General features: G+C 41.0%; 1 protein-coding gene across 2 annotated transcripts in view; it reads left to right on the top strand.

The window, feature by feature from the left end:
* Nucleotides 1–4,244: 4,244 nt before the first annotated feature.
* FBN2 (fibrillin 2) overlaps nucleotides 4,245–21,163 on the top strand; it is a 276,567-nt gene continuing 259,648 nt past the window's right edge. For both annotated transcript variants that reach the window (XM_090279079.1, XM_090279078.1), the window contains exons 1-4: nucleotides 4,245–4,498; nucleotides 5,322–5,404; nucleotides 9,876–9,974; nucleotides 15,287–15,382. In XM_090279079.1, coding sequence (XP_090135205.1) covers nucleotides 4,245–4,498; nucleotides 5,322–5,404; nucleotides 9,876–9,974; nucleotides 15,287–15,382 — 532 coding nt within the window. The remainder of the gene's footprint in view (nucleotides 4,499–5,321; nucleotides 5,405–9,875; nucleotides 9,975–15,286; nucleotides 15,383–21,163) is intronic.

Below are 21,163 nucleotides of genomic sequence, written 5' to 3'. Positions count from 1 at the left end.
GATTTTTCTAATTCTATCATTTCTGTATTTACAACTGTGTTTTTTTTTTTAAGTAATACTTTGAGCCTGTCCAGCAAAGGCAGAATAAATATTTGATTATTTTATTTATCAGTGTTTCTAGAACAATTAGCTGTACCCCAACTACTTCCAAAAGTGAACAGATCATTTTTGTTTGAAGTATCATTTGGAACCCTTGACAATTTACACATTTCATGTATTTTAGTTCTTGGCAGCAATTTTTTTTTTTTTTTTGATGCTCAAGTTTTTCGATCTTTGATCAATGGGATCTTTTTCAAGTTAGCTCCAGTTTTCTTTTGACATGACCCTAAGTGTTGATAATTTCCTTGCTTTCAAGTATGACAGGGTAGATAGTCCAGACTCATCTTACATATTTCCTGTCCCAGCCCTGAAATCAGACTCTCAAGGACCCCTCAATTCCTTTGACTGGGAAATGGTATTTAGGGACCAGAATCTGGACACAGTGGGTGTTTATTGTTGTTGGGTTGTCATTACTTTCAGGTCTTTTCCATGTGTAGGACCAGGAAATGCATACTTTTTTGAAAGATAAACTTAAGTTCTGATTCCATATTGGCATTTTAACTCAATTTAAACTTACAATATTTTTATTTTTTATTTAATTTCTTTCAATGTTGCTGAAATCATGATTTCTAATATAAATTTTTCTCTCCCTCCCTCCCTTTCTCTTTTTCATCCCACCCCCTCTCTTTCACATAATTCCCAGTGAGTGCAATTTCAGACTTCTTTGTGATTCATTTCATTCTTAGGTTGTATCCTACTAAAGATGTACAGTCAAAATATTGTGTTTAAATATCATTTTAATTATTCCCTCTGATTTTGCCACCAATGTGATAAACAGGTTCATTTGTTTTCAATTTTAGGCATTGCTCTTTTTAAATTTAATTTTTTAATTACTTAGAATATATCCATGGTTTCAAAGTTGGAACAATAAAACAAAGCATATTTTGAAAGGTATAGCTTCTATCATTGTCTCTTCCTCCACATCTTTTCCCTTCTCTATGATAACCATTTTTATTAGATTTGATTTATGCTTCCAGTTTTAAAATACATACATACATACATACACACACACACCTCAAAAGGCAGCACACAATTTATAATATTTGGAACCCTGAATGAAATTTTTATTGTGATAAAATATATGTAACATAAAAATTACCATGTTAATCATCTTTAAGCGTACAATTAGTGGCGTTAAGTACATTCATAATTTTGTGCAACCATTATCACAATTAATTTCTAGAACTCTTTCATCATCCTAAATGGAAACTCTGTACCCACTAAACAATTCTTCATTTCATTCTTCCCCTGCCCCCTCTCTTGGTAACCTTCACTCTTCTTTCCGTCTCAATGTATTTGTCTATTCTATCTGCACCTTGGTTTTTCATGGAATTGTATATTCTAGTGATCACTCCATAGGAATATACAGAGATCCTCATTCATTTTTTATAGCTATATAGTATTCTATTGAATGTATTAAGCTATGTATATGCAGCCAGTTCCTTATTGATGGAAAATTTGTATTCCTAATCTTTTGCTGTTACTCACAGTGCTGCAGTGAACACACTAATGTGTTTATCATTTCATTTTTTTTTGCCTGTATATCTTTTAAACAGATTTCTCAAAGTGGAATTTGCTGAATCAAAGGATAAATGCACATGCAATTTTAGAGCACTTGGATTTGATGTGATAGAAATGAACCATGAAGCCATTTAAGTATTAAATGAAAACCTATTTAACAGGGTAACATGTTTTTGAGAATATGATTAAAACACTGACCCAGGTGATAGTTATGTTATTTAGCTCTTTTAGTTAAAATAATTTCATTTTTTGAAACATATTGCATGACAAATATTTTTCTTGCTGCCTTTAATTTCTTTGTATTTAAACAAATTGATGTCCCACATGAAATTAGGTGACTCCTACTTTTTCTTATGCATTATGAGACGACTACTGTAGGAAAGGATACTCCCTTAAGACTCTTTGTCAGACTACATTGGGAAAATAACGCAGGGAGTTCTGCCAACTCTCAAGAGAATTTTGGCTGCCAAATTGAACATCTGGGCAATTCGGGCCAGGAAAAAAAATTGTATACATATCTTAAAAGTAAGATTCTCTGGCCTGAATAATCCAGACATTGCTCTTTTGTACTGTTTCCTAAACTGTGCTTGCAAGATGGTCAGTCCTAGTTTTCAGGGGTGTTGATTTTTAATTATGAAATGCCATGGAATGAGAGACTACTAGGGTTTCGCAGAGACTTCATAAAAGCTGGGGCACAATGGAAGACCCCAAAGTTGGGTGAATACAGAGACAGCTCTAAGGGTTCAGAGGGCAAGTCGCCAGGCTAGATGCACCAATTGCTGGGGTTTAATAATTAAGCAGGAGTCCAAGCCAGAAAGCAAGGATATGCCCCAAGACCCATTTACCGGCCTTGCATCCTCCGCCCCACCACCCCTTCCACTCACTCCCTTACACACATTTCAGTTGCTGTAACTTTTCTCTGGCTGCAAACCCGGGCAGAGCCCTGCCAGGGGTCACCCTGGAGCACACCCCCTGCACTGACTCCCTGGGACCGTGGCGCCGGCTCTCTGCCGAGGCCCCCCGCGGCCGCGTTGCTCCCTCTTGTTGGAGGGCGCATTTCAATCTGGAAACGCCCAGCCCCTCTTCGGGACCCTCAGACCGACGCCGCTCCCGGTGGGGAGGTGGGAGTGGGAGCAGGAGGGCGATGGGGAAGGCCAGGCCTTCTAGGATTGAGGTTGCAGCCAACTCCCGTGCGAGTCTCTATTCCTGGTTGGCTGCGAATTCATGCACCCCTAGTCTGGGTCTGGGTCTCACATGAAATTATGTGACTCCTACTTTTTTGGGAGGAACAGCCTTCATTCTCAAACTTGTGGCGTCTGCCGGGCGGGTTAGTTCAACCGTAGATCTAGCGAGCCAGGCACTTTTAGAGACCCCGGTCCCTGGTCCGCCGCCCAGCAAGGTCGGAGGGGGAGGGGAAGGGGCTGCTGCCTCTTTTCCCAAATCCGGTCCCTAACCGCCCCCTCCCCCGTCGTCTACTCGCTTTGTACAGGCAGTCAAAACAGAACTAGCGGCCAATTGAGGGGGACGGGAAGCAAAGCCGACTACAGCCTCGCCCCCTCCAGCCGGCCCCCAGTCCTCCCTCCCCTTTCCCACTTCTCTCCTTGCCCTAACCTCGCCCCCATCCCCCGCTCATTTCCTCTCGTACCCGGGCTCGCCAATCTCTCTTTCCAAGCCCCTCTTCCAGCCCTGGCCTTCCTCTCTGGCTTGCCCCCTTTCTCCCCAATCTCAGTCCTCTCTCCTCCCTTCACCCTACCCCCCCTTCCTTCCTCTTCCCCTCCCCCAAGCCCCAGCTCCCCTTGTTCCTCCCCCACCCCGATCACCCCCTTACTCTGTCCCCGCCCACTCTGCGCCGGCCCCTCGGTCGGGGCTGCGCCCCACGTGTGTGGACCGCTGCGCTCCAGCCCCCACTGACAGCCGCCGCCCGCCGTCCCGCCCCACTCCCCGCCTGGCCTCAAAACCCCCCGCGCCGCGCCCTCGCCTGCCGTATCTTTCCCGGAGTCCAGCCTCCCGCCCTCCCTCTCACCGGCCGCTCGCCCCGGCCCCGCGCACCTCAGCCCGGCTCCTCAGCCGCCGCTGGCGCGTCGCTGCCCCGCGGGACTCCAGGCGAGCCGGGAGTAAATCCGCCTCTTTTGGGGGGCTACTTTTGTTTGCTTGCCGACTGCTTTCTGGTGACTTTTGCAGCTTTCCAAGATCTGGGCCAGGAGCGCACGGGAATTCGCCGAGCGGCTGCGTGCAGGCCCTTTTTTTCTTTTGTGGTCCGCTTTCTTTGTAACTTTACGCCGCGGCTGCTCGGGTTACTTTTGTAATTTCCCGCCCCCGCCCGCTGGCGGTCCTGGAGTCGCTCGGGGCCGTGGCCCGGGGGATGCAACGTGGACCGCGCGGGGCTGCCGGCCGCATCGCCGCCGCGCCTCGCCGCCCGCTGTTCTAGAGTCCGCGCCCCGCCGTCAGCGAGGGGGCTGGCGCTCGATCCGGGGCTCCCGGTGGAGCTGGGATCCCGAGCCCAAAGGAGTCTCGGGAGCCGACTGAAGGCTTGCTAGACCCTAACTTTTTTTCGGGCCGCGCGGATTTTGTCTTTGAGCGCTCCTTCTCCGCGGACCACGGTCCGCGCGCTCTCGGCGCCCGCGATGGGGAGACGGCGGCGGCTGTGTCTCCAGCCCTACTTCGTCTGGCTGGGCTGCGTGGCGCTCTGGGCGCAGGGCACGGCCGGCCAGCCCCAGCCCCCGCCGCCCAAGCCGCCCCGGCCCCAGCAGCCGCCGCAGCAGGTCCGGCCCGCCGCGGCGGGCTCCGAAGGCGGGTTCTCGGTGCACGAGTACCGGGACGAGGGCGCCGCGGTGGCCAGCCGAGTCCGTAGGCGAGGACAGCAGGACGTGCTTCGAGGGTAGGTGGGCAGTCCACACCTGGGGAATCTAGGCTTGGCAGCTTTCCATCCTACCCTTCCCGAATCTAGCTCTGGCGGCTAGAGCTGCGGCCCCCTCCACCAGGAGACCCCGAAGACTTTCATGAGCACCTCCCTCTTTTTCTCCCCAACTGGTCTGGCAAAAAGCGCTCCCTGGGGGGCGGGGGCCGGTAGGGGATTTGGGCGGCGGGTGGGTCCTAGGCCCCTGGGTGCGGATAGCAGAGCGTGTGCAGAACCCGCAGTGCGGGAACAGGTTCTGAATGTCGGGCGGAATGAGGGCTTGAGTCCGCGCCGCATCGGGGCTGGTGGAGTCTGCCTGCTCCCCACCGTCGGGGGCGCCGCTTCGGAGCCTTTTGTTTGAGAACGTGTCCAGGACTTACGGTTCACTGTAATCAGGAACCCAAGCGCTCCACCTTTCGACGTGTCTTCTTGACACGTCGGGGCCAAAGTAACAGTTGATCAGGATGGACTAGGGCAACGATTTTTGAAACGGAATGTTCCCTTTGTTCTCTGCTTCGGGAGGTTAGAGTAGTAGCAAATTATATGTTTTTACGTTTCTTTTCGGCCGTTAGAAAATGCAATGGAAGGCAGATGAAAGGCAATGTTTAGACGTTTCTGACCCTCCCCCATTCCAGCGTCTAGCCCATCTATTTCCATGTCTGCTCCCCAAACATTTGAAATGTAGTTTGGTTGGTTTGTTGTCCGAAATCTACTGTCTTAGGGCTTAGGAAACTTGCTTGTGAAAACCGCTCATGTGTTACTACGCACCTCTCCCTACGTGTGTGACCTTGCTTGTCCATCGCAGGCCCAACGTGTGCGGATCCAGGTTCCACTCCTACTGCTGCCCGGGATGGAAGACGCTCCCTGGAGGAAACCAATGCATTGTCCGTGAGTGCTTGGCTGGGATCGCAACTCGGGGCAGCATCTTCCTTACATGTAGTGTTTTGGATACGCAGTTGCACTTAGAATCCGGTGGCCACATAGCTGTGATAATTAGGACATAGCTCTATTTGAATGGTGGGGAAGAAGCAGCCGGTTTGCATCAGCTTAGATTTCACTTGTAGACTCTGTTGAAGGGCAATAATGATAAAGGTTTCAAAGATACTTGGAAGTTTTATCTTTCTTTGTCTATTAATACAAACTGAGGGGGGAGTACAGTAATTCCCTAGATAACTCAAAACCACTTTTTCCTAAAGGAGTCCAGATAAGACCACAGTGTGGTTATGTAAATTAACTGGCTTTTGACTCTGCATGAGGTTTAAGCCTTAGGAAGATCAAGCTTTCTTAGGCCTTTGTACAAAACCACTTTATTATATCTGGTTTCATCTCAACAGCCACACAACATAGATATAAAAGGAGCACTCTCATGGGTGTACACTTGACCCAGGTTAACAAAATTTTTAAAAACAGGAGCTCTTCCAAATGACTTGACATTTTTATTTTTTGGAAGACATTTAGATTTAAGATTTACAGACCAAACTTTCATAGTGTTCTGTAGACTTTCAAAGTGTGAGTCTTAGAACTTCACCAGTTCTGCATATCTGACCTTAAAAGTTTTGGTTATTTTATTCACTTTTCAAAGTGTATATCCAGCTCTCCAAGTTCTAATTGGAGAAGTCGTTAGTTATCAGTCTGACGGTGATGGACTGTGGGATGTCTTACTTCACACGCCTGTGAGTTTGTGAGTTGAAGTGTGACTGGCCTTCCCCTGTGTGTTTATATAGCACAGCCACATGTGTCTTGTCAGGAGTCAAGCCAGGTATTGTAGGTAGCATATTAATGTAGGACCAGTCTTGACTTTAGATTGATCTTGATGTTCTCCAGGGAATAAATAATTATGTAATTGTGAACAGAGAAAAAGGGCAAGCCACACTAGCCAAGGGATAATAGGGATGTAATGACATCTCTAACTCTATATTTATTGGTTTTGTGGGTTTGAGAGAGATCCTTGATTTTTTTTTTTTCAGTACAGTTTTTAAAAAGGAATGAAATCTCATATTGTGAGGACTGTTTTTTTAATTACTTTTTCTACCCTAAAAATCCCACAACTCCAGTAAGGACGCAAAAATAGGAAAGAACAACTGTTTTTTAAGGTGATTCATAAATATTTTAAGTAAACCCTCTGATTATAAGCCTTTGCTTTTAAATTAAAATGAAAAAAGGGGTATTGCATTCTTTTCTCTCTAAAACAGAAGTCATATATATGAGGCATTTTTGGAGGGTGCATTTACTCTCTCAGGCCAGTAGGGCATTACCATGTCTGCTTTAAACTTACATGGTTGCTAGAATCCTAAAACAGCTAACGTCACTCACCCCACACCTGCCATGCTAGCCGGGAGTGACTTAGGCACTGCGGAAAGTCTGACTCACTAAATGTAATGAATGTGACTGCCATTATTGAGTTGGAGAGCAGCCGAGGAGAAGGGATTGGTTTATGGTACGTGTTGAAAATCTGTAAAGTCAGATTTTATTGGATCAGTGTGGAATGGGAATTCCAGAGAACGGAGCCTTCCAGTATATTTACTGTAGAAAAATACACACACACACACACACACACACACAGACATGGCCCTCTGAGTGTCAGCTTTAAATCCTTTTGGTCTTTGAATAACATTGTGTATTTGTTTAGAAGATAAGTTTTGGAAATCTCAGCATAATAGTCAATATTGTAGCTTGCATTTCTGCTTCTTGAAATACACTGGAAAGTATATGTATCATAAATCTATTAAAAACATAGACTTGAAATGATTTTTATATCTCCAAGAAACATTTGCTACACTTATGTCAAGAGATATCCACAAAAATATTTATTAGTGCATTTAGAAAATATTTTAAGTACTGAGAGTATAAAATAGTGCAAAAATTGAGGGAGGGAGAATGTAATGCCTTTATAGTCTCTTATATGGGTCTCACCTAAAATTTAACTTTTAATATTTCTGCATTAGATTCAGTCGTCCAATTATTTTGACATTTAAAATGATAATATATGGAGTTAATAACCAACTTGAAATCACTGTAAAGTCAAAATCAATAATATGGTTCTGGGATTTTCTGATGATAACGAATTATTTCTTATATTTATTGAATTTCCACCATTTCACAAAAGAAAAGCTCTGAAGCAATTTGCAAAAAAGAGAATAAGTAAAATAGAAATAGAAAGTGAGAACCAAAGGTTAATTTTCTCATAACATTTGTACATCACTGTTCTTTCTCTATAGAAAGATATTAAAATGTCAAATTCTATAATTTTAATGTTTGGCCTTGACCAGACTTCATGAGGAAAAGAAGATATTAAAAGAAAAATATTTCTCAAACCACTGGAAACCTAATGCATTTTTATTTTAGTCTCTGTATTTTGTTGTTATTATTCTTAATTGTGGCCTGCAAAGATCACTTAAGTACTTCAAAACTTTCAAATATTTGTTTCCAAAAGATAGCATTGACTTTCTCACTCTCCATTTGATTTAAAAAATCTTGTTAGAACATGAGGCAATGAAAAAGTTTGCTTATTAACTTATTTATTGTGAAATTATGCTATGAAGGGCATTTTGATCAGCGGAATAAGAGTGAAAAGGGGTTAGCCCAGAATCATGGCATTTGAGACCCGAAGAGAGATCAGAGCACTCCAAGGTAATCCTTTAGTTTTGTTTTACCAATGAGAAAACTAAACCCAAAGAAGCTGTGTCCCCACCACTTCTCCCTACAAGCTTGCAGTGGGGCAGTGGCAGAATAAGAACTCGACCTCAGATGTTTTGCATACCGCATACTCTTTCTTTACTGTGTCACGATCTTCTCCCAGCATCACTGAAATCCCAGCACCCAGGTCTTCTTTCCCTCTTCTTGCAGTATTTCTGGGTCACATGGTTTTTGTATGATTGTGGGAGGAACAAATATTTAGGTGAGAAGCTTCTCAGTGGCTCAGAGGTGTAGTACATACACCTGTGGCCATGACATGGGTCTGTCTGAGTATAACCAACCTCCAGCCCATCAAACCTTCTTTGGGTTTAGGACATGGGTAGGAGTACTTTCTATATGACGAAAGCCTAGATTAAATGTCTGCCTGCTGGGGAAGAATAATATTTTAGTGAACATTTTTCATTAGAAAGTGTTTGGTGATCAGAAACTCTAGTACATTTTAACAATGATCAGCTCCATGGTAGGAATCATGTTCTTGCCTAAAATCAGTTTGGTTTTCTATCTTCACACCATGATCTATGACATTTTCATTTATAGAGAGTATTAGTGGAAATGCTGGCCATATTATATAAATATCAAAAGGCAATTTGGAAAAGAAAAACTCTTACTGAGTATGTTCGCTTCTATAGAACATGGCCATATCATTACTGGGGACCTCAGATCTCTTTAAAAGTTGTGGGATCCTTTCCTAGCACAGGAGATATGCACATTGGCTTAAACGTTTATAGCTACTTTCAGAGTGTTCCCAGACTTTCTCTCCTCTTCTTGTCTTCATGCATCCAGTCATGGAGCATTAAAGCACATAGCTATAGTTCATAAAGAGAATTCAATTGTGGGTCAGAGATCAACCTCTCAGTTCCTAAATGCACTGACTCTAAATATGGGAGAGGCTTCTAATATGAATGTACTCAGCTAATGACTTTGAGGACCCATGGTATGTGCTGTGTCAGTGAGCCTAACATTCTTTGCTGTGATGACTCTCATACCTTGGAGGTCACAGCTGCAGGAGGCCTTGACTCTCCCTTCATCAAAATGTCGCAGTGGCTTTTCTGAGCAGCAGGAATAGGCTAGGTTCTGGAGATAATATAGGAGAAGAAAAGTTGGAGGAAGGAGAGGGAATTATTAAGGGGAACAAAGATTGATGGTGGTGCAGGTCAGATACCAGCCGAGAAGGAATGTGCATTGAACCCCTGGGGCTTGGCCAAGTCGTTATGGCCTGGAGTCTCCGACTCAGCCAATTTCACATTCCCTGTCTCCTGTGATGGTTCCTTACAGAGTGGGCTGTGTTTTCTGAGAGTATGCATGACCTTTGGGTTTCCTCAACCCTCCCAGCTTCTAGGACCAAAACTCTCTCTCGTGGTAAATTCTGCATATAAATTCTGCCTTGAGTAGAAAAGACAACATGTATTGATAAGTGTTCAACAGTTAGGATTATGGAACTTGAAATAGCTTTATTTGTTTGCATCGTATCGTAAGGATACTTGTGAGACTTGTTCTCATGTCTATAGTGGGCAGTTTCATTGCCTATCTGAAATTAGACATTGCATATCACATTTTATATCTTAGTTTTTCAGGTTTATTGTTTTTAACTATTGTTTTCTTGTGTTGTACACTTGGTTTATCACCTAATTATTCATTTATTTCCTTGTCGTGCTTTCTACAGCAATATGTAGAAATAGTTGTGGAGATGGATTTTGTTCCCGTCCTAACATGTGTACTTGTTCCAGTGGCCAAATATCACCGACCTGTGGATCAAAATCAAGTATGTTTCTTCGTGACCTTATTTACTGTGTTATCCTTAAGCTTTTGAGTAAATTCTAAATGCCATTTTCAATGAGGCTATGAATCTATGATTATTTTTTTCACTAACTGGGCCTGTATTAATCTTTTATGTAAAGGTCTTGACTTAGTTGTTGCCACCAACAACTAAGAGGTAATGGGCTAATGATTTTCATTAAGAAAAATGATTTATTTCTGGTCTAGAAGCTATGGTCTATGCAGTGAAAGAGCCGGCATTCAGTGGAAAAGTAATGCTTTGTGAATAACAGCTATAACTTACTGGGTTTTTACAATGTGCCAGGTACTGTTTTAAGTGTTTGACTCTTATCATTTATTTACTCCTTACATGAGCACTGTTAGATACTAATGTTAGCCCATTTTACAGGAAGGAGATTGAGGCACACCTAAGTTAAGTAACTTGCCCAAGGTAACATACATTTGAATCCAGGTATTCTGAAGCCTAAACCTATAGCCTTAAACCCTAGGCTCTATTTATTGCCTTGCTTAACTCCTGTGGCTCACATCCTGTTTTGTGGGTCAATTAAAGGGGAAGGATAAGAGGACTGAATAGAAAACAAATATTTACTGTGTACTGACTGGATGCTTCCCATGTATTAACTTGTTTTGCTTTACATGTATGAACAACTCTGTAAGATCACTGTGACAGTGAACTGAGAGTTTGTTATTCACCACCCAATTAGAAAGTTTTGGGTCTTTAAGTTTCAAGTGTTTAAAATAACATTATAGCAAAAGGAAGATGATGTTCTTAAATGCACAATAATTAAATAAATCTTTAAGTTTGCCTTAGACTAGTGTGAAATTGTTACACTTTTAACATGTCTCTCCCCAAATTTTCCCTAAGAAAAGGTAATCGAAAATCTCTCTGACTCAGGAATATAAGATTCAAGATTCATACAAGAAATGTCATTGTCTTCTGATGAAACTTCTGATTAAAACTCTAGTTTCACTTTATTTGAAAATAATCTGTCATTTTCACAGCCTTTTAAAACTTATTACTCAAAATTCATTGAGACTTTTTAGCAAATTTCATTTATGCCTCTCCTGAACCTCTATACCTGTCTATGCCTTGTCTGATTGCTCGGAAGAAACCCTTGCCTGTATCTCATTATCCTGTTTTCTTATTTTCTCATATATGTCCTCTACAAAAAACTCAGTCCTGAAGAAATTTTACTTATTTCCTCTACCAAGGCAGCTGAACATTTTCTGGCCCACCCTCGGTTTATGGTATATAATTTACAAGGGGGGAGGACCCCCCCAAAATACGGAATTATCTTTTGGAGGGCAGGCCATTGTAGTACAGACTTCCCCTGTTAAGTTAGTGTTCTAGGAACCTGTCTGAATCAGTGTGCCTCCTGGCGTTGTGAGAGGCTACATTTGGCTTCAGTGAATTTTTTTTTGATGACTCTGTTAATGTTTTTGTCCATGTCAGGATGATAATCTATGAGTGCATCTTCCCACACCATGCTGAGTGTTCAGCAGTTTTTGACCAAAAATGGCATGAACTACCCACTGTGCCCCACCCTCCCTACTCACCCCATCTTGCCCCCTGGATAGGAACGTTCCTCAAAGGGAAACATTTTTCCAATGTAGAAGAGGTAAAACAAAAAATGACAGAAGCATAAAAGGCATCAAAGTCAGCAAGTTCAAAAACTGTTTTGAGCAACAGAAGAAAAGTCTCAATAGGTGTATTGCATCAGATAGAGTGGTTTGAAGGTGACTGAAGTTGAAACATGCAAGAATAAAGACACAAATTTTATAAACAAATTCCAGTTTTTTTGGGTCCCCCTTCATAGTAGGGACTCAATGAATTATTTATTTATCCTTGACTAACACACCCTTTCATCATGAACTTTTCTATTCTTTTTTCTCTTTTCTTAAGTATGTTTTATTGATTATGCTATTACAGTTGTCCCATTTTTTCCCCTTTCCCCCGTCTCTGCCCAGTACCTCCCTTCGCACCAGCAATCTCCCCCTCCCTTACTTCATGTCCATGGGTCATGTGTATATGTTCTTTGGCTTCTCCATTTACTTACTATTTTTAACATCCCCTATCTATTTTGTACCTGCCAATTATGCTTCTTGATCCCTGTGCCATTTCCCCATTTCTTCCTCTTACCACTCCCCACTGATCACCCTCCATATGATCCCCATATCTATTATTCTGTTCCTGTTCTAGTTGTTTGCTTAGTTTTTGTTTTTCTTTTTAGAGTCATTTTGTTGCTAGTGTGAGTTCGTTGTCATTTTGATGTTTATAGTTTTGATCTTCTTCATTTTCTTAAAGATGTACCTTTAACATGTCATATAATAAGGGCTTGGTGATAATGAACTCCTTTAGCTTTATCTTGCCTGGGAAGCACTTTATCCGTCCTTCCATTGTAAATGATTGGACAGGATAATCTAGGTGGTAGGTCCTTGCTTTTCATCATTTTGAATACTTCTTGCCAGTCCCTCTCGCCTGCAAAGTTTCTTTTGAGAAATCAGCTGACAGTCTTATGGAAACTCCTTTGTAGGTAACTCTTTTCTTTTCTCTTGCTGCTTTTAAGATTATATCTTTATCTTTAAACTTTAGCATTTTAATTATGATGTGTTTTGGTGTGGCCCTCTTTGGGTCTAGCTTGTTTGGGACTCTCTGTGCTTCCTGGATTTGTATGTCTATTTTCTTTGCCAAATTAGAGAAGTTTTCTTTCACTATTATTTCAACTAAGTTTTCAATTTCTTGCTCTTCCTCTTTTCCTTCTAGTACCCCAATGATTCAGAGGCTGGTACATATACAGTTGTCCCAGAGGTTCCTAATCCTCTTGTTTTTTTTCAATTTTTGTTTCTTCATTCTGTACTGGTTGACTATTTATTCCTTCCTTGTGTTCCAAATTGTTGATTGAACCCTGACTTCCCTCCCTTCGCCATTGGTTCCATGGGGATTTTTCTCCATCTCACCCATTATAGCCTTCACTTCTGTTATGCATTTGCTGTACCCAATCATTTCTGTGAGTATCATTATCATCAGTATTTTGAACTCTGCATCTGTTAAGTTGGCTACCTCCTTGTCACTTAGTTCTCCCTCTGGAGCCTTGATCTGCTTCCTCTTTTGGACCATACTTCTCTGTCTCCTCAACTTGATAGGCTCCTGTGTTTGCTTCTGTGTCTTAGTACAGCTGTCCCACCTGTTATGTTTAGGGGCGGGGCCTAAGGTATTTGTCAGTGTGGGGCAACCCGATTCACCATCTTGTAGCACTGTTCATGGGGAAGAGGGCAGAGAGGGAACAATGCTGCTTGCTTAGCACTCGCCCCTTTTTCCCATCACTTTACCCACTTCCCAGTCGGTGCCCCTCTAGCTTTTGTCCTGGTGATGGTTCCCAGAGTGGGTAGGTCTGCAGATGTTTTAGGACCATGGGGGCCTTCTAAACAGCCTCTCCTGAGAGACTAGATGTTTCTTCCATTGCCCCAACCCCCACTGGTTTCCACAGTCAGAAGCAATGAAGCTTTATTTTCCTGGCACTGGAACTGTGAGCTGCTTGGTCTGGCCTGGGGCTGGGATTGCTCCCCAGGTGTCCCTCCCAACTTTTATAATGTGTGACTGCTCAGTCTGTTCGCCTGTCACAGCCACTGCCTTGCCGCTGCCACACCGTGTCCTCTCTGCCCTGGCTCCCCAGCTCTATCTCTCCTACTCATCTGGATGAGTATTACTTCTTTATATCTTTATTTGTTGGACTTACATACAGTTCAGTTTTCTTGTAGCTCTGATTGTATTTTGTTTTGAGGTAAATGTAATCCTTCTTATGGTTGTGGAAGGAGGCAAAGTGTGTGTCTACTTACCCCTCTATCTTGTCTAGGGAACTTTTCTGTTGTTTCCATTCCTCATGCTGCTCCACATCCCTAAAGCATTAATCACGGCTAATTACCATTAATCGCTATCTTCTTGAAGTACTTTACTTTCCCTTCACTTATGTAATATCAATGGCCTACAATCCTCCTATGTTTGGTATTCCTTAGAATTCTGTCCTCTGTCGATGAACTCACTTACATCTATGTCAACTACTACCAAGATGTTGCTAACTCATAATAATTATTTCCAGAGGAGATCCTTCCACTGAACTTCATATTCACATGGTCCATTTCCTATTCAGCATCTCCATCTGAATGCATCTGAAACTTGGTTACATGAAACTCTTGATTCATTGCAGACCACTGTCTACTTCCACAGTTTCTCTTGCCTCAGCAAATGGCACTGCCGTCTACCTAGTATTTAAGCAACTGCTTCTCTTTTTCTCACATCAGCTCTTTTTAAGAAGACCTGCCGGTTCTTCTGGAAAGCATATCTCAAATCCATTTTCTTTACATCACCACTGCAACTATGTGATTCAAGCCACTCTCACCTCTCACCTAGACTATTGCAGCAACCTCCTGATGGGTTCCCTAGCTCTAAGGTTGCCCTCATTAAATTCATTCTCTGCAAAGCAGCTATGGTAATCTTTCAGAATTATAAATCATATCAATTCACTGTCTTATTTATATCCTTTTGATATTCCCAGTAGCATTTGGAGTAATGCAAAGCCTTCCATGGCAGAGGAGGCCTTTCAGTATCTAGCTCGTCTCTGCCTCCTCTACAGTTTATAACCATGGGAATCTTTTAGTTCTTCAGAGGAAGCTCTGTCATTCTAAGGTCCTTTAGTTTGGCAAGTCCTCTCCCTGTGAGGTTCCTTTTTGGTACTTCTCATGTGTGGCTCATCGTAGTCCTTCAGAACTCAGTTAAATGTCGCATCAGAGTGGTCTCGTCTGGCTCCATTGTCTAGGTTCCTTCTTGGCTCCAAGTTATCCTCCTTCATAACACAGTTTCCTTCAGAGAATTTATCACAGTCTAAATGACATAATGGTATTTGTTTACTTGGGTTCTGTCTGTCTCTCTATGGAATGTAGCTCCATGAGAGTGGATACCAAGTCCATCATGACAGCAAGGCACTGAGCTCATATGGCAGCCCCTTGTTCTGAAGAGACAAACTATCTCCTGCATCTTAGAAACTATGCTACCAGTTACATTATATTTATTTCCTTTAACATTGTGAGTGTCATATAAAACATGTACTTAATAACATATGTTGTAACAGATATGCTCCTGTGTGCACTTACAACAAATAAATACAGATATGTATGGGTTGTAATACTTACTTCTGTAAAATTTATTTTCATTGAATTAGATATTTAGTATAGCTTTATAACTCTCACAAATACTGTAATTTTGACCATTGATATTTTTATATTTTTTGTTGTTCTCTGCAGTTCAGCAGTGCAGCGTTAGGTGCATGAATGGTGGAACCTGTGCAGATGACCATTGCCAATGCCAGAAGGGATATATTGGAACTTACTGTGGACAACGTAAGGAACATTAGAATAGACTTGATTTATTAGAAATAATCAGATTTAGTGAATATTTCATAATAAGTCATAATTTAAGGTCTTGTGAAGCCTATAATCCTTTTAAAAAGTAATTTTATATAGTAAGCCATGCCTTAAAACTGAGTTTTAAATTTTTATCTATAAGATTTTTTCTAACTTTAAAAAAATTTGTGTTTAAGAATATTGTTGTAGTTGATTACCATTAGCGCTTCATCAAATTTGACATATATCACCAGTAAAAATTTACTTGATTTTCTTTTATCTATCTCTATAAAACAGATATACCGTTCTGAAAAACTATGAATTTGCTTTGTTTTCATCTGGCTCTCTATATATGTGTGTGTATGTGTGTGTGTGTGTGCGTGTATGTGTATGTGTGTGTATATATATGTATGTGTGATTTTTTATGATATCCCCAGATTAACCATTGGAGAGCCATTCTTATAAATTGTTCTTTGTTCAAATATATTTAATTATTTAATACTATAGTACAAGGCTATGAAATGATATTTTAGAAGTCAGATGTCATTGTGAATGAGGGAGCTTTAATCTAACAAAGCTCTTATCTTCAGTCACTAAAGAATATCCTTTACTAATCATGAAATAGCGTTTTGGCAAGGATGTAAGGGTTGTAGCTCCTGGATTGTGACATATCACCAGGGAATACTTGAGGTTGGTGTTTCCCAAATTGTGGAACTCAGATGGGAACCCATATTTTTAAGTATGCATGACTAGAAGGAATTGACATTAAAGAAAATTGAACCACAAATTGTAAGAAAGTCACTTTTTACTTAATTTGCATTTCATCAGACACAGAGTCTAGTTTTGTGACTAACCTCTAAGGCCTTCCTAAGAATTGCTCATCCACTTTTTATTTTTAACATAAAAAGACTGAGTCTTAGATGTGCATGAATATCTAGCTTCTTTTAAATCACTCTTATTTTTGTTGCAGTTACAATTCTTAAAAATTCGTAGTAAGATGTGTATAACCTAAAATTTTCCATTTTAACCATCATTAGGTACGTAGTTCAGTAGCGGTAAGCACATTCACATTGTTGTGGAGCCATCGCTGCCGCCCACCTACAGAGCCTTTTTCATGTTGCAGAGCTGAGAGTGTGTGCCCGTTAAACATTCACACCCCGTTTCTCTCTTCCTCCAGCCCCCAGCAGCCACCATTCTACTGTCTCCATGAATTTGAGTACTTTAGGTACCTCATATAACTGCAATCATACATTATTTGTTTTGTTGTGGCTGGCTTATTTTACGTAGCATAATTTTGTTTATGGTATATCTGTGTTATAGCGTGTATCAGAAGCCTCTTTCCTTTAAGGCTGAATAATATTCCATTTTATATATGTACCATATTTTGTTTATTTGTGCAGTGAAGGACACGTGAGGTACTCCCACCTTTTGGCCATTCTGAATAATGCTGCTGTGAACATACCCATATGTGGAGTGGCTGGATTGTGTAGTAGTTCTATTTTTAATTTTTTAAAGAGCTACAATACTTTTTTCTTTTTATGAGAACTGGCTATTTATTTATTTTAGAGAGAGAAAGGGAGAGACAACTATAGAGAGAGAGGGAGGAGAATTGATTATTTGTTATTTCATTTATTTATGCATTCATTGGTTGATTCTTGTATGTGCCCTGACCTGGGATTGAACCTGCAATCTTGATGTATCAGGATGATACTGTAACCAGCTGAGCTACCTGGCCAGGGCTGCAATACTGTTTTCCTTGGCGGCTGTACCATTTTACATTCCAATCAGCAGTGCACAAGAGCTCCAATTTCTCCACATCCTTGCCAATGCTTGTTATTTTCTGTGTGTTTTTCAATGACATGCATCCTAATAGACAGATATAAGGGGGTATCTCCTTGTGGTTGTTAGTTATTTTTAAGATTGTCTTTTAGTTAGGGTAATTATGGCTTTCCATTTATAAGTGCTATAAAAATTTCTTTTAAAATAATTTAAAATAAGTAGTGAATCAATTTAAATAAAAATACGCTGTTAAGGTCAGGATTAGGCCAACTTTTTCTATAAAAACTAGATAGTAAATACTTTAGACTTCATGGTCTCAAGACTGACTACTGAACTCTGCCACTGCAGTGCAAAAGTGACTGTAGACAACATGTAAATGACGCAGCTTGACTGTGTTTCAGCAAAACTGTATTTATGAACACAGAAATGTGAATTTCCCCTAATTTCCACTGTCACAAAAATATTCTTCTTTTGATTTTTCAACCACTTAATAGTGTGAAATGCCCTCACCACAGCTCACGGGCAATGGGGTGCCAGGTCTGGCCTGTGGGTCAGAGTGCAGGCCTCCAGGCGAGCACTGGAAAGAGCTGGACAACAGAGGAACAGGAATTCTAACAAAGTTTTGTTTTTCATGGATATTTCTTTTCTATATTTTTCATACATTAAGGTTTCTCCAAATTTTGTACAGTGGACTCCAGTTTTAATCATAAAAAGGGAAAATCTTATGAACATGACATTTATAAGCAGGCAGATCTGTATCTCTCTTTATATCTACAAAAGCATTAGGACATCTGATCATATCTTTTGCAGAGTTCAGTAACCAGAGAAGGAACACAGTTATCTTTTTTGGAAACTCAACTTTTTGCTCTGTAGAGGGAAAAATCATAATTACTTTAAAATTAAAGGGAAAAGAATCTTCCTTCAAGTCATCTTTCAGAGTATTCGCTCAAATCTATCTTGAAACTAGCCACATTCAGCCTGAATTCAGCTGCTGTAACTCTCTGGGGTGTATGTGTGTGTGTCTGTATTTTCCTGAAGGTTCTGTAGAAGGAGCTCTGATAGGTGTGTCCCTTCCCTGCTCTTCACACAGAAATGGGAAGCAAGGGGATGACAAATAGTTTCCCTTCCTGGAAGAGGTGCTTTTATGTTCTTCTTCCTCATGTCAAACCATATTGATGTTACCACAGTTTCCAATCAGGGGAAAGTGAAAAGCTTTGGATCAGAAGAGCAGCTTACTCCTGAAAATTTGTTCTCTAGATGTATTATGGGATAAAACCATACCTTGCCCAACATTTATCTCAGGGGTAATAGAACATATGGTACAAGCAGAGTATGTAACTAACAAAATTCATTGGTCAGCAAATAAAAGGTGAAGGTAAGACAACTAGTACATATCAGCTCAAGAAATGGTTTAAGGAAGATACTCTATGCTATTTTATATAGAGAGAGTGCTACTACACTGAGAGTAAAGAAGCATATGTAATAATTTTCAGCTTGTGAATCCAGAAAAACTCTGGAAATATGTTTGCAAAATAAGAATAGTAAAAAACACTTGGACTGCTTAGCTGCTTTCCCGGAAATGTATAAAGCATTCTTCAGAAAGCACTTTTTTCATTTCATTCAGCCATGTGTAACTACTGTGCGCCCAACACCATGCAAGGTGCTGGGAGAACATTATTGAACAGACAAGATGATGCCCTGGCCTTACAGAGCTTGTATTTTGGTGAGGAAGACAATTAACAAGTAGGTGAAAAGGTAAATACCTAAAACAAATTAGGTAATGGGAAGTTCTAGAAAAAGAAAACAGTAAAGGGGAGAGAGTCTGGGTCAGGATAAGCAGTTCTCTGCTATTTGCCATTGGCAATCCCTGAGAAGATGACTTTGAACACAGACCTGAGTCTGTGCTTTTCAATCTATGGGAAAAAGTTTCTAGGAAGAGGGAAAAACAAATTCAAAGGGCCTGTGGTGGGAACAGACTTCATGCATTCTGGAAACAATAAGAAGACTCATGTGGCTGGGGGAAAGGAGGTAACAGCAGGTGAATCCAGAGACAGAGGTGCAAAGCCTGATAGATGAAGGACAGAAATTCGAACTATGCCCAAAGCCTGACAGATGAAGGATAGAAATTTGAACTATGCCCACAGTATTAGGGGAGTCATTGGAACATTTTGAGCAATGGAGTGATGTGAGCTGACATTTTTAAGAAAATCATTCTGGTTGCTATGTTAAAACTGGATTATCAAAAGGGCAAGAGAAAAACGAAAGGGCCAGTTGGAGGCTACTGCAGTAGTGCTGGTGAATGATGCTGTAGGAATTGAGGATGTGATAAGTGCTTGGATTCAGGTTGTATTTTGGATGTAGAATCTATGGAAGAAAGTGGGTGCTGATGGTGGACTAGGTGTGGTGAGTAAGAAAAAAATACCAGTAAAGATCCAGAGTGACAGCTAGAGGATTTGGGTGGAGCTCCAGGCTGAATGGTGATGTCATTTCCTGATATGGGAAAGACTGAGCAGCAGTGGGTTGGCCTGAGGGTCAGGTGGAGCTGAGAACACAGGACATCAAGAGTTCTATTTTGATTTGATGGTTTAAGAAGTCTGTTAGATGCCCCACGTGGAAAGATGCATGAACTCAGATCTTAGCAAAGAGGTCGCAGGTTGAGATGTGAATTTGGGAGCATATAGATAGATTGAATTTTTATAGAGATAATCTTTTAATGATAGGCCTAGATGAAGGTCACTAGAAAGTTGGTGTAGATAGAGAAGTGGGATGAAACCAGAGCTCTGATTCAGCCCAACATTTTGAGATGGAGAAGAGGAAGAGAAACCAGCAGAGAAGAGTGAGAAAGAGTAGACAGTGAAATAGGAGAACATGGAGTGTGGTATCCTGGAAGACAAAGAAAGAAGATAGAGCCAACAATAAAGATGCATATTGTCCTGTGTTAAAACAATATGCTTTTGTTTCTTTCATCTTTTTAACATTTTAACCTGTTTAGTGTGCTGTTTTTATTTAATATGTTTGTGTAAAGGTAGCAACCATAATATGTTCAATTGTCTGTACCTATGTTATTGGTACAGAAGTGTGTCTGATAAAAACATATCCTTGTCATATTACTTTGTGCAAAGTAGGTGCCCAGTAAATATTTACTGAATTGAAATTTTCAAATTTCTACAATGCATAGTCAGTGTTCTGTTTCACATGCTGACCAGCGTGAAATAAGGTATGCTTTTCCCTCTCCCCAGATCGTGGTAAGCAGCTAAGAAACCAGCTTCACATTTCCATCTCTAGTATATCTTTTTCTCTCCTGCCTTTTTTTGCTTTGTCTGATACCAGGTGTAAGCATTTTTTTCATCTTGGGTGGTCAGCATTCTTTCCATGATGGAAATTTAGACATAATCAAGTTTCTTTCCAACTCCAGTTGAATGTAAATTTCTGTTTCTGTTATGTTTTGTTAGAAATATTATTTTATAAAATAACATTTATTATAACTCATTCAAAGGAAGGAAAATTACTTCTTTTTTTGTTGTTCTAATTTTGTACTTATTGTCCACTTCCCTTTTTTTGCTGTTGTTCTTCAATGTAAACTTTAGATGTTGTAGAGCAAGTTGTTGTTTTCATACAAATACTCAGGAGGATAAATGAGAAAGGGAATGACGGTTTGTCGAACACCTTTAATGTGCAGCCATTGTGCATTTTGTTTTATGCACATTTTATTTAATCCTCCTACTCCTGTGGGATAGAGACTAGTAGCACTGTTTATAGGCTGGGAATTGGAAAGATGTGACTAGGGTATACCGGGGGCAGCAGGACTCCTGATCTGTTCACTGAATCATCCTGTTTCCCAAAACAGTGGAAAAAAAAGCTGCAAAATTTTGACATGTTACAGGATTTTTTTTTTTTTTTGAGTATCTGTGGTACATCAAATGCTATAGTGGGTGATGGGGATACAAAGGCAACCACACGCTGGTCCCTGTCCTGGAAGAACTCACTCTCATGTGAGAG

Source organism: Furipterus horrens, unplaced genomic scaffold (genome assembly GCF_987537825.1).
Source record: "Furipterus horrens unplaced genomic scaffold, mFurHor1.1.pri manual_scaffold_5, whole genome shotgun sequence".
NCBI classification, from domain to species: Eukaryota; Metazoa; Chordata; class Mammalia; order Chiroptera; family Furipteridae; genus Furipterus; species Furipterus horrens.
Note: the sequence above shows the minus strand (reverse complement) of the source record. Positions and strands in the feature narration are given on the sequence as shown.